The 11,917-nt window shown below is 35.8% G+C and overlaps 2 protein-coding genes across 2 annotated transcripts in view; one reads left to right on the top strand and one right to left on the bottom strand.

Moving 5' to 3' along the window:
• LOC135086930 (intraflagellar transport protein 122 homolog) overlaps positions 1–11,367 on the top strand; it is a 38,108-nt gene extending 26,741 nt beyond the window's left edge. The window contains exons 25-28 of the mRNA XM_063981754.1: positions 304–485; positions 545–655; positions 1,366–1,521; positions 10,456–11,367. Coding sequence (XP_063837824.1) covers positions 304–485; positions 545–655; positions 1,366–1,521; positions 10,456–10,626 — 620 coding nt within the window. The 3' untranslated portion in view covers positions 10,627–11,367. The remainder of the gene's footprint in view (positions 1–303; positions 486–544; positions 656–1,365; positions 1,522–10,455) is intronic.
• Positions 7,474–9,202, bottom strand: LOC135086865 (putative nuclease HARBI1). The gene is made up of 5 exons (XM_063981687.1): positions 8,685–9,202; positions 8,333–8,614; positions 7,791–8,178; positions 7,577–7,710; positions 7,474–7,487 (listed from the first exon to the last, which is right to left on the bottom strand). Exons 1-4 carry the CDS (start codon positions 8,937–8,939, stop codon positions 7,580–7,582), a joined length of 1,056 nt encoding a protein of 351 aa, XP_063837757.1. The 5' UTR covers positions 8,940–9,202; the 3' UTR covers positions 7,474–7,487; positions 7,577–7,579.
• Positions 11,368–11,917: the final 550 nt, after the last annotated feature.

The following is an 11,917-nucleotide window of genomic DNA, read 5'->3' on the forward strand; positions in this document are numbered from 1 at the left end:
AAGACGCGCCCCACCAATTTTTGGTCGAGGGAAGCGCGGGGTGCAGGGAGTTTGATCCGAGCGTCATTATTGTAGTGTGCATGTGCAGTGTGCACTCATGGATAGCGTGTACCGAAAACACTCAAACATTAGCAACTCAGCGATTTGTTGTCGTTGAAGTTTTGTTACCTGAATAAGGCTACAGATCACGTCTTGGTTGGATACCTAAGCACTCAGCCAAAACATATTATAAGAAGCGACCAAGTCAGCCGTTGGTCTATTTATGTGTAGTAAATATTTCAGTAAAACATTGTTTGTTCACAGAGGTGTTGCCGCTAGTGCAGTTCGAGCCAGAAGAGGGCATCACGTTCGAAGAAGCGATGGAGCTGATCGAACGCTCTCCTCTCCCGGAGACACAAGATCGCGAGGACACAGGCGGCGCTGAGGTGCTGCGGATAGACCGTAATCCTGATGCCTCAGACCCCTTCCTGGACAAAGCTGACGAGGTCAGACTTGCTTCATTTTAGAAGGCATCTCGTTCGGGGAAGCGATGGAGCTGATCCAGCGATCTCTTCTCGCAGAGACGCAGGATTTCGTGGACACAGGTGGTGCTGAGGTGCTGCGGATAGACCGTGATCCTGATGCCTCAGACCCCTTCCTGGACAAAGCTGATGAGGTCAGACTTGCTTCATTTTAGAAGGCATCTCGTTCGGGGAAGCGATGGAGCTGATCCAGCGCTCTCCTCTCGCAGAGATGCAGGATTTCGAGGACACAGGTGGTGCTGAGGTGCTGCGGATAGACCTAGACAAAGCTGGAAATATGTTTGCCGATGCGATAGGGCTGACTGTTACAAGAAGCTACTGTTTCGCCATCTAGCGCACCACACCCGTATTTTTTCTTATTTTCATAGTGAAAAATTTATTTACAATGGTTGAAGAATACGCGTGTTTACCGCAACTGTGCTATTTAGTAGGACGACGCAAAGCCTGAATCAATGAAATAATCGATAAATTAATATTCAAGCGACTTTGGAACGTCATGTGGCAAAATTAAAAACAAACAACCCGTATTGATAGATGGTAATGCTCTCCTGTAAATGTCATAATTATATGGTTGTCCAGCGTGGCAAGAGTCGGAACTAATAATCCAGTATTGATTGTAGCGCCGTCCTGACGATGTTATAGCTGGGACGGTTCAGTATTGGACATCTATATTGGGTTTGACTATGTATATTATTTAGTTATTTAAAAAAAAATATGTAGTTAAATTATCCGTTAAGCTAGCACCCATAACACAAGCATATTAGTTGCTTACTTTGGGGCTAGATGGCGCTGTTTGAAATGGTTCAAAAAGATATTTATTATAACATCGTTTCCCTACCTCCAGGATGACGAGAGCGGCGTGGTGATGTGCAGTCGACAGGCACTGTTGCAGCTAAGTCCGGGCTGCGTGGTGTGCGTGACGCGACCGCCGCTGCCGCCGAAACTGTACCGCAATATGCTGCCCGAGCTGCCGTGTGTGGCTTGCCGCCATTGCCGCCACGTGAGTACAGTAGCTTCACTGACCTCTATCACAGAATAATAATAAGTACTACGTACATAAGGTTATCTTAGCGAAGGTATTTAAAAAAATGTATGCTCAATGTCATTAACTATATGGCGTAATTTAGCTTGTCTCAACAATCGAGCACCATTTTGTTGAAAACGTCAGTGATCGGTACTGCGCCGAAGTCATAGGGCTGACTTCGGTAAAATGATGTGTCACGTGAGGTGCTAAACTGCGGAAAATGGCGGAGAAATACATGATAAAGCATGACTCAACATTGTTTTAGTAGGATTATATAGAGCCGATCGCCATATAGATATATTTTATAAACAAATGAACCAACTACTAATTAAACTAAGATCTAAAGACAAAAATAAAAATATAATCTTGGGAGGAGATTTTAATATAAATGTTAAAGAAAACTCTCAACAATCACGAGAATTTCTTAATTACATGAGATCTTTTAACCTACTCCAAATAGTAAAAGAACCTACAAGAGTGACTAACAAATCTGCGACTTGCATCGATCTGATTTTCACTAACTACGCACAGTTGATTAAAACGGTCAATGTAAATGACTACGGACTATCTGATCATAAAGCTACTTGTATACAACTAAACTCACTAAACTTGCACGCTCAAAAAGTCCTATACCACATACGAAAGAGATTATTTACAAAAAAACAAATAGACTTATTTCAAAATTCATTAAAAGATATAAACTGGGAAAATATAATAAATAAAAATCAAAACATAAACCAAAATTACAACTCATTTCTTAAGGTAATAACAGATAATTTAAATAAATTCATCCCAATAACTAAAATAAAAATAAAAATGAATACTACTAAAACCTGGCTAACAACTGGTTTAAAAAAATCCTGCAAGCATAAGCGTATCCTTAAAACGATTATAAATGAAACAAAAAGCGATGTTATTAAAGAGCATTACAAATTGTTCAGCAAAATCTTGAAGCGTAGTATAAAAATATCAAAAAGATTGCAATACATAAAACAAATGGATACCTCGGATAATAAAATAAAAACTATGTGGAATATTATTAACACTAAAACCGGTAAAACAAAAGTAAAACACCATAAAAACATCGAACTTACAATTGAAAATAAGAAAATAAAGTGCCCAACCGAAATATCACAGACCTTCAATGATTACTTTGCTTCGACAAGCGAAACACCCCGGGATAACAGCAATAGAAACATTATTAATAATAATCAGACCGTAATTAACTCTCCAACTTGTTCAATGTACCTGAGCCCTGTAAATAAAAACGAAATTCTTGCCATAATAAAACAACTAAAAAATAAATACAGCTCTGGATTAGACGATGTGCCTCCTATCCTCCTTAAAAAATGTGCTATCGAACTATGTACCCCTCTTACATTATTAGTAAACCAAAGCTTTCAAGATGGGCGTTTTCCGGATCTGCTCAAAATAGCATTGATAAAGCCATTACATAAGAAAGACGACCCAAACGACCCCTCCAATTACAGGCCAATAGCACTATTACCCACCTTCTCGAAAATCTTTGAAAAAGCTATGTGTGTAAGACTTTACTCCTTTTTAGAAAAATACAACATTCTAGATGACAGTCAAAACGGCTTTAGAAAATCCAGATCTACTACCCTTGCAGTATTCAAATACACTCAAACAGCCCTTCAACTCATTAATGACAAAAAACATGCTATAGGTCTTCTGCTCGATATGAGCAAGGCATACGATCGAGTACCGTATGACCGTCTACTCCAGAAACTAAATGGCTCGGGCATACGCGGCCCAGCATACAGCTGGTTTAAATCATATTTACACAACCGAAAACAAATTGTTCAGATCGATTATTACAATAGAGAAACCAACGAGCTAGAAAAAGTACAGTCAGCGGTGAAACACCTAAATGGATCTATCCCTCAAGGAAGCGTGTTAGGCTGCGTACTTTTTCTTCTGTACATTAACGACCTCCCGAAATGCTTAAACAAAGAATTAACACTACCGGTACTGTTCGCAGACGATATATCAATACTTATTAAATCTGATGATAAAACCAACCATGAAACCCTAATTAACGATACATTAAAAAACGTAATTGCATGGCTTGAAAATCACAATCTCAGAATAAACTTAAAAAAAACTAAAATAATGGAATATCGATCTTATAATAAATCACCATTAAACATATCTATCAAATACCACAATGAAAAAATAGAAACCGTAGACACGTTAAACCTACTAGGAATAAATATTGACAGTCACTTAAATTGGAAATCTCACATAGAGAAAATTCAAACCAAGCTATCTCGTTTTACTTATGCCCTTTTCCAAATTAACCAAAGTACCAATATGAAGACAGCCCTTTCAGCTTATTACGCGTATGCTTTCTCATGGCTCAAATATGGCATAATCCTATGGGGGAATAGCGTCAATGTTAATGATCTGTTCTTACAACAAAAGAAATGTATACGAATTATGGCCCAAATTAAAAATACCCAAAGTTGCAGACCATTTTTTAAAAAATTTAATATCCTCACGCTCACATCGATATACATTCTGGAAATATGCACATTCGTCTTTAAAAATATGTACTTCTTCTTAAAGAGGAAAGACACTCATAATTTAAACACCCGACATAAAGATAAACTCTTTCTGCCACAATCTAGAATTAAAAAACTTAACTGCAGCCCACTATTTATGTCAGTAAAAATTTATAATAAAATACCTATAGAGATAAAAAACCAAACTAAATTCAAAATTTTCAAGAACCAATTAAAAAAATATTTAATTACCAACTGCTTTTATACATTAGATGAATTCTTTAATAGTAAACAAACTCTTTTAAGATAAGGCATCTCATAATGTAAGTTGCTAGACCTAAGTTTAGACTAGTCCTCTCTCACCACTAATATTGCAATACCCATTAACGGGTTATTAAGTTATAAGCTCATTGTTTAGATTAAGACCCAATTGTAAACACTTACGGTCTTATTCATAATAAAATGCTAATATAGGTTTAAAACCTACATTAGCTAAAACGTTTGATAGGCTTAAAACACTCTTATAAACCTCTGATAAAAAACGTTATTCATAATCGTTTACAAACCTTTGATAGCTAAAACAGAGTTTAATATTTTCTTTCCACAGACTATACAAAAAGAATGAACGAAAACAGCTTTTTTGGTGATTTAACTTGATGGACCATGTAAAATCATAGACAAATCGCAGAAAAAAAAAACAAAAAATTGGCAGCTGTGACGTTTTACTTACTGACATTGACATTTGGCACGAAAATTTAATAAAGTTTTCGGTTTTTTCGATCAACTCCCAAGTTTTATCAAACTTTTATAAAACTTGGGATTGTATGTTCTGGATTCTGTACCTCTTACCCTGTACTCTGCAATAAGCTCTTACGACGACCCGGCTAGTTACATCGGATACTAATTATGTCCATGACGAAGGAGAACAGACCGCCTAAAAGGCAACGATCAGAAAACTGTGGGTCTAGTCAAAATGCCATCGCAAACCAATGGGAAGTTTTCACTAATGTCAGTCGCCGCGTCACCAGTGATTCGATTCGATCGGAAAATGGCAGCCAAAATGCACATTGAACCACCAACGACGCGGCGATATAAAAGTTCATTCAAAATCGAATAAAAGTTAAAAAATGTCTATGACTTTGCGATTGTTTTTACTTTTTCTAGCTTTTTTTTTTTTAATTAGTTTCTTCCTTCTTTCTGCTCTCTGTTTACGTCTATGCATTGCCGTCAAACTAACTGTCAAAACGACATCGCGATACGGATTTGTCAAAAAACAGCCTTAGGGTGGGTTGCACCATCTTAGTTTAACTTTGACAAACGTCTAAAATCTGTCAAACTCCATACAAAAAACACCGGTTAACGTCATAGTTACGGTCAAAGTTAGGTGGTGCAACTCACCCTATTGGTTTTCGATCTAATCGAAGCTTATCACCGGGGTTTTAGTAATCGCAATGAAAATGGCGGGTGTTGCGATTCGATTCGATTTTGATTGAGTCTTAAATGCATGTTGGCTAAGCCTTTGTATGGGAAATTTCAATCCAGTCTTTCGATTATCGATAGGTAGGGCTTTGCGATTCGATTTTTTGCCGTTTGACTAAGCCTTTTTTGTTATCGACCTCTTTTGCGATTTGTTTATTTGTTTGCGACTGGTTTGCGATGGGTTTGCGATTTTAAAGTGCGTTTTGACTAGACCCACTGGTTGGAGGAAGATAAGGTAGTACTTATTTTTAGCCTGATAAAGTGCCTACTAATTTTTGTAGCATGGTTTTATTTATGTTTGACGCCTAGTGTTTGCTTTTCAGTATTTGCTGAAAGAGTTGGTGAAAGAAAGAGTAAATGCAATCGAAAATAAAAATACAGACACTAACACGAATAAACGGAAGGTTGCGGCTTGGGCTGATTTACAAACAACGTTGGTACATCTTTTGATTTCTGCCTTCAATATAAAATTTTGCCTTTACCTGTAATTCAAAATCCTGTCATTTCTTTTTCAGGTTTAATTCAATGTGCGCTGGTATGAACCGCTCCATTACCCAGTTAAAATCGCAATGGAGCCTCATAAAAATCAGTGCGAAGAAAGACAAGACCATTGCTAGGCAGGCTCAAATTAAAACTGGCGGTGGTCCACCATTATCAGTGCCTGACGATAGGGCTGATGATATAGCATCTTGGTTGCCCAATGAATTTGTAGTCGATGTTAACAGATTTGACTCGGACTCAAATAAAAGTGAATTAATTAACATTCAAGAGGAGGAATCAACTCAAAATACGCAAGATCAGGAATTGATAAATAATGAAGAAATCCAATATGAATTGGTGGTACTTGATGAAGAAATAGAAGATACACATGCTTGTACTACTAGAGGCATATTGGAAGATAAAGAAAATAAAAAAGTAGAGGCAAAAGAAAATAAAGCAAAACCTAATTTTAAAGCACCAGCAATCAAAAAAAAAAGGAAACTGTTAAACAAAGAAGGCTTAATTGATTTAAGCAAAGTTAGGATTTCCGAAATTGCAGAAACAGAATCAAAATGCCGGATTGAACTGCATGAAGTTCAAATGGAAAACGAACGGAAGAAAGGGAGAAACTTGGATCTTGAGCATCAATTATTACAGGAAAAACTTAAATATTACACTCACATTAATAAAGAATAATAAGTCTTTTGATGTTAAAGTTTTTCAAGTACTAACAGATTCTAAATAATAAGTTAGTTCCTCCCTTACTTCTGTTTGTTTTTAATTTGTATTTTATGCAGTTCCAATCCGCATTTTGATTGTGTTTCTGCAATATATTTAGACGGCTATGAATATGTTTACTAGTCATAACTTAATAAGAGTTTGAGATTACTATTAACTAGCTGTTGCCCACGACTCCGCCTGCGTAGACTACTATTTCTGTAACCTACAGGATCTGTGCATTTTTCCAGGATAAAAAGAAGCCTATATGTTATTCGAGACTATATAATCTATCTGTTTTAGCAATTTATTTGTTTATAAGAATTGAACTGTGATTTTTAGTAAGTAAGTTTAATAATTGTACTTAAATTAGTGATATAAAGTAAATACACATATGCCTAGTCACAAACATTCGCCTTTATAATAATAGTGTAAATTATGGTTATTTTGTTTTAAATGTAGAAGGTTGATAACCTCCGAATAGAAACGTTTATACTTAAGCAATTTCTTTGTTTTAAAGAATTGAACTGTGATTTTTAATAAGTAAGTTTGTTGAAACTAATTGTACTTAAATTAGTGATATAAAGTAATTTGTTTTGAATTTTTGCAGAATAATTGCTTTTTTAAAGAGAACTACAGGTTTTGTTTTTGTGATAGTAACAAATTGGACTGAAAATTGAAATACAGGTATTTTTCAATCAAATATTCTTTTTATTTTCATTAAGATGCCAGGAACAGTATCTGAAAAATTAAAATACAACATTTTCATGAACTCAAATGACATTACATAAAAGTAAATCGTTGGAATTTATCAAAATGTATTTTAGTACCATTCAAAAATGTTGATTTATAAAATTTTGTAGTATCAACTGCGACCTACGCCTCAACAATGAAGGTCGGTTGTCGTGAACACTGTTCTCCGTCGAAAGTTGCGGAGTTACAGGGACCTGCTCCATATGTTGTTCTGAAAAATATTATGAATTTGTCAACATTTTGTCATAAAGATTTGTATTCCTTATGTACAGTCAAATTGATAACATTTACCTAACAATGTGTCATTCATATCAATGGCTATATTATGTAATACAGCCAATGCTATGATCACAGCTTTTCCATTTTGGAGGCTTACTGGTAAGCCATGGAGTAGGCATTGGAACCGCTGCTTCCACACCCCAAAACACCTTTCAACAGTGTTCCTAGTTGAGATGTGAGCATTATTGTATGCTTCTTCTTCTGGACGACTAGGCCTTAAAATAGGTGTAAATAGATATGGCAGAAGAGGGTAGCCCGAATCGCCAATAAGGCGTCCTCTAAACTGCCTATCCTCAAATCGTTGTTTTATATTGCTCTCCATAAAAATTCGACTGTCATGTGTACTGCCTCGCCATCTAGCCACTATATCCATTATTTTGAGGTCAGCATCACAGACAACCTAAAATAAAAAAAACAGTATCCTGTAGGTAATCCATCCAATAATATAGTGTTGAATGTTGCTAAAATTTAGATCATACAAAGTAAAAATTATAGACATTATTAAAACAAATCTTTCTCTGTTGTAAACTGTATAAAATCAAAATATATTTTACCTGAACATTCAGGGAATAATAGCCTTTTCTATTAATATAGTACTGGGCCATGTCACCTCCGGTTTTTTTAATTTTAATGTGGGTGCAATCTATGGCTCCTATCACCCCAGGAAAATTTTTAATTGCTCTAAATTTGGCACTAATTCTTTCCTGCTCTCCTATAGTGATAGGCATTTTGATGAAGGAATTTGCCTTATTCGCGATTGCATGCGCGACTCTGGCGCATATCCGGCTCACTGTCGGCTGACTTAGGCCATGGAGGTCACCAGCATCATCTTGTACCTGAAAATGTATGAAAATAATTATAGCAGCCACGACAAAGGGATAAAATAAAACACTTTTTTGTGCTTACCTCACGACGTCCCCAACATCTTATGGCCACTAAAACTTGCAGTTCAGGACACGTGCCACCACCTCTAGCGCTCTGAACCAGATCATCTTCCACCAAATCTATGATGGTGCGCACTGTGTCCTTATTGAACCTATATTTTATTTTAAAATTTAGGTCCCGCAAATCGAATGGGTTGCTTCGTTGGCGGTAGAGCTTTCTACGTCGCGCTGGGTCGGCATTATTGGCTAAATGCACAATTGCATTTATAGCATTCATTTTCACAAGCAAGGATCACAGCAAGGATATTTTGAATAAATAAACCAACGAAGTGACATTCATATGAAATGACATTTATAAAAGTTAGGTTAAAATAGGTTTATTAGAGCTTTAAACAAGGCCCGAGCTCTCGATAACTTATCACACAGTTATAAGAGGATTTTAGCGCTAAATGACGATTATGAATAACAATTTTTATCAAACGTTTTATAAACCTCTAATAAGCATTTGATAAAATGTGAAAAATGATTATGAATAAGACCGTTAATATGCAATAAAAAATTTGAATTTGAATTTGAATTTGAATTATATTTTGTGTTTATTATTATTCAGGCAGTTAAAATACTGCACAGTATTAATTAGTAATTACACCACCGTTTTTACATACATAGTTTATATTGTCTTTACAATGCAAATGGGTGAAGAATACACGTGCGTGCCTCAATGCTCGCTCATGGTTGTCCTGTCGATTAGATATCTCAGGAGGTGTAGTCGCGCGTGTTTTGTTTTCGATGCAAACTCGCGGAGATGAACAGGCCTGCCTCTATACACAATGGACTGGCTGCGGTCATAATATTTTTGTGCCTACTTGATTTTCGCCACTTTGGCGCTGTAGGCCATACTGTAGGCAGATACGAGTGTCCATGAAACTAAAATTAGTGATTTTCTTTCTCGCTTACTCCCATGGTTACTCCATTTATTGTACGTCAAAATTAGTTCTCGCGACACTTGTAATGGCGCTTCAAATTGGCACACAAAATTAGCTGTCATTTGTATGAGAAAGCCTGTCCAGAGAGGTCAATGAGTAGCTTGCAGGTTGTAGACCAAGAGCTAAGCTATGTTAGTTTAGCTTAGCTCGCATAGCTGACGCAGTTTTCCATAGTGTTTGTAGTTTGCAGTTTGCACACAACTATGGAAAACTGCGTCAGTTATGTACCCGCATTACCCGCAATAAGGACTTTAGACTGCCTTTTTAACTGAGATGTGCGAGGATAATGAGCTATGGAGTATGTGTAGCAAAACTGAAAAGTTATGGGCATTTGTGTCAGATATGTTGTAGTGTATGACACACCTCTTCTTAGTACCAACCTAATGCAAGGCATATACTTATAAGTTAGCTTTAAGTCATTTTAACATTACAATGTCATATGTATGAGCAAGATTAGTGGTGCGAAGATGTATAACGAAACTGAGATAGTGATGGGACTGCGTTAGCAAAGATCCGTTTAGAATGTTATACGAATATAGGGCTCGATCTTCAACTGAATCGACTGTGACAAGATGGTCCTGCCCTTGTGACAGAAAAATTAAAAGTGCGACTAATTAAACCAAATAAATGCTAACAACCTTTTACAACATTGTTCAAAGTTAATCTCCTTTCCATTATTCGTATAGAACAGTCAAATTTGCTATGTTTTGCAAAATATCATAACACATTGAAATAAGCACTGTTAAAAAGAAAGTAGTTAGTGTTTTTCCACCTGCGATTTTTCTGTAAGGCGTTTTCTCTTGACAGCTGTTCTACATGGAGGACTACGAGATACAACTAGTGACGAAAGGACACTGCCCCTTCTGCCGGCATCCTAAGGATGAGGCCACAGAGGACGGCACTGACGACTCCATGCTCAACGGATCCATAACCTCCTCTCCGGCTAGTCCCGGCAACGGCCATGGCTCTTGGAACTGATATTTGTCAAGATGTTTGTCAACATATTTGTACGTATCACAGATATTTGTCAAGATGTTTGTCAACATGTTTGTACGTATCTTTCGTTTTTGGTAAGTTAGTATTTTTCGCAAATACGATTTCCAATATTTTCGAAACAGTTTTTACAAATACATAAATAGCATACCTAATCTATCATCAGTTTCGTGACAGAATGCTTCAACAACTTTCCACGCAGTTCAAATATTTGCACAAATATGTGCCAATGGCCTTTCACACACAGTTTTTATGCATCTTCACAAACATCTTGACACGTGTTTGTAACCGGCATAACAATCAAAACAAATAATTATTCGGTAAGTCAATATTTTTTATAACATGAACAAAGAATGAATGACCAATAATTTACTTGAAATATACCTAGATAAGCTAGAGAGAGGTTGTAAAATGTGTCATAATAGTAAATACCGTACAAACCTCGACGTACAATTTTAATTATATTTAATAAACAAATGTGAATTAAACTTTAGTGTTTTAAAACCTTGAGTGGCTTAGTTACTTAAATTATTATTAAGAATAGGAATACAAATACAGTAAAACTGAATGACAATGATAATGAGAACAACAATTCGAAATAGGTAAATTTCAAAATGGATTCATGTGCTCGACAACCTGATAAAGAAATTTGATTTGATAAAAAATAGTGCATTTAATATTTAGCTGAAAGTAAATATTGTGATGATTTCAATCCGTCCTACTTATACATACATACAGGGTGACTGGAACTGAACCCGCCATAGCTAATACACGTATAGAGGAGGTCATTTGCTACTTATTGAACCTTACTTTCTATGGCAAAAGTTTTATAGTTTAGAAGATATGTCAATTTTTATAAATTTTTCAGATTTTTCCGAAATTTGACCTAAAATCTGCTTAATTTTTTTTTCTCGCATGATTTTAACCGATATTTTTATTTGATACTAATATCGAATAAACCTTTAGTCAAATAAAATAAATTTCAGATCCAGATAATGATTAAATAACTAGTTACGAGCCGCCAAAGTTCAACAAAAGTACAAACAACGATAAAAAATTCAAGTTCGAATTCGATTTAAAAAAAAAACTAATACTGATAATGGATTGCCAATAACCTTAAAAAAATCTCTACTTTCTCTTCTTTCCAATGATATATCACACGTAGTAATTAGATATTGAAATTTATTAAAAATTCAAAGCTTATGGAAGAAAATGGAGAAAAATTATCCATACAAAGTTTCTTGAAACATCTCATATTTTCTGCTAGACTCCTTTT

Source organism: Ostrinia nubilalis, chromosome Z (genome assembly GCF_963855985.1).
Source record: "Ostrinia nubilalis chromosome Z, ilOstNubi1.1, whole genome shotgun sequence".
NCBI lineage: Eukaryota > Metazoa > Arthropoda > Insecta > Lepidoptera > Crambidae > Ostrinia > Ostrinia nubilalis.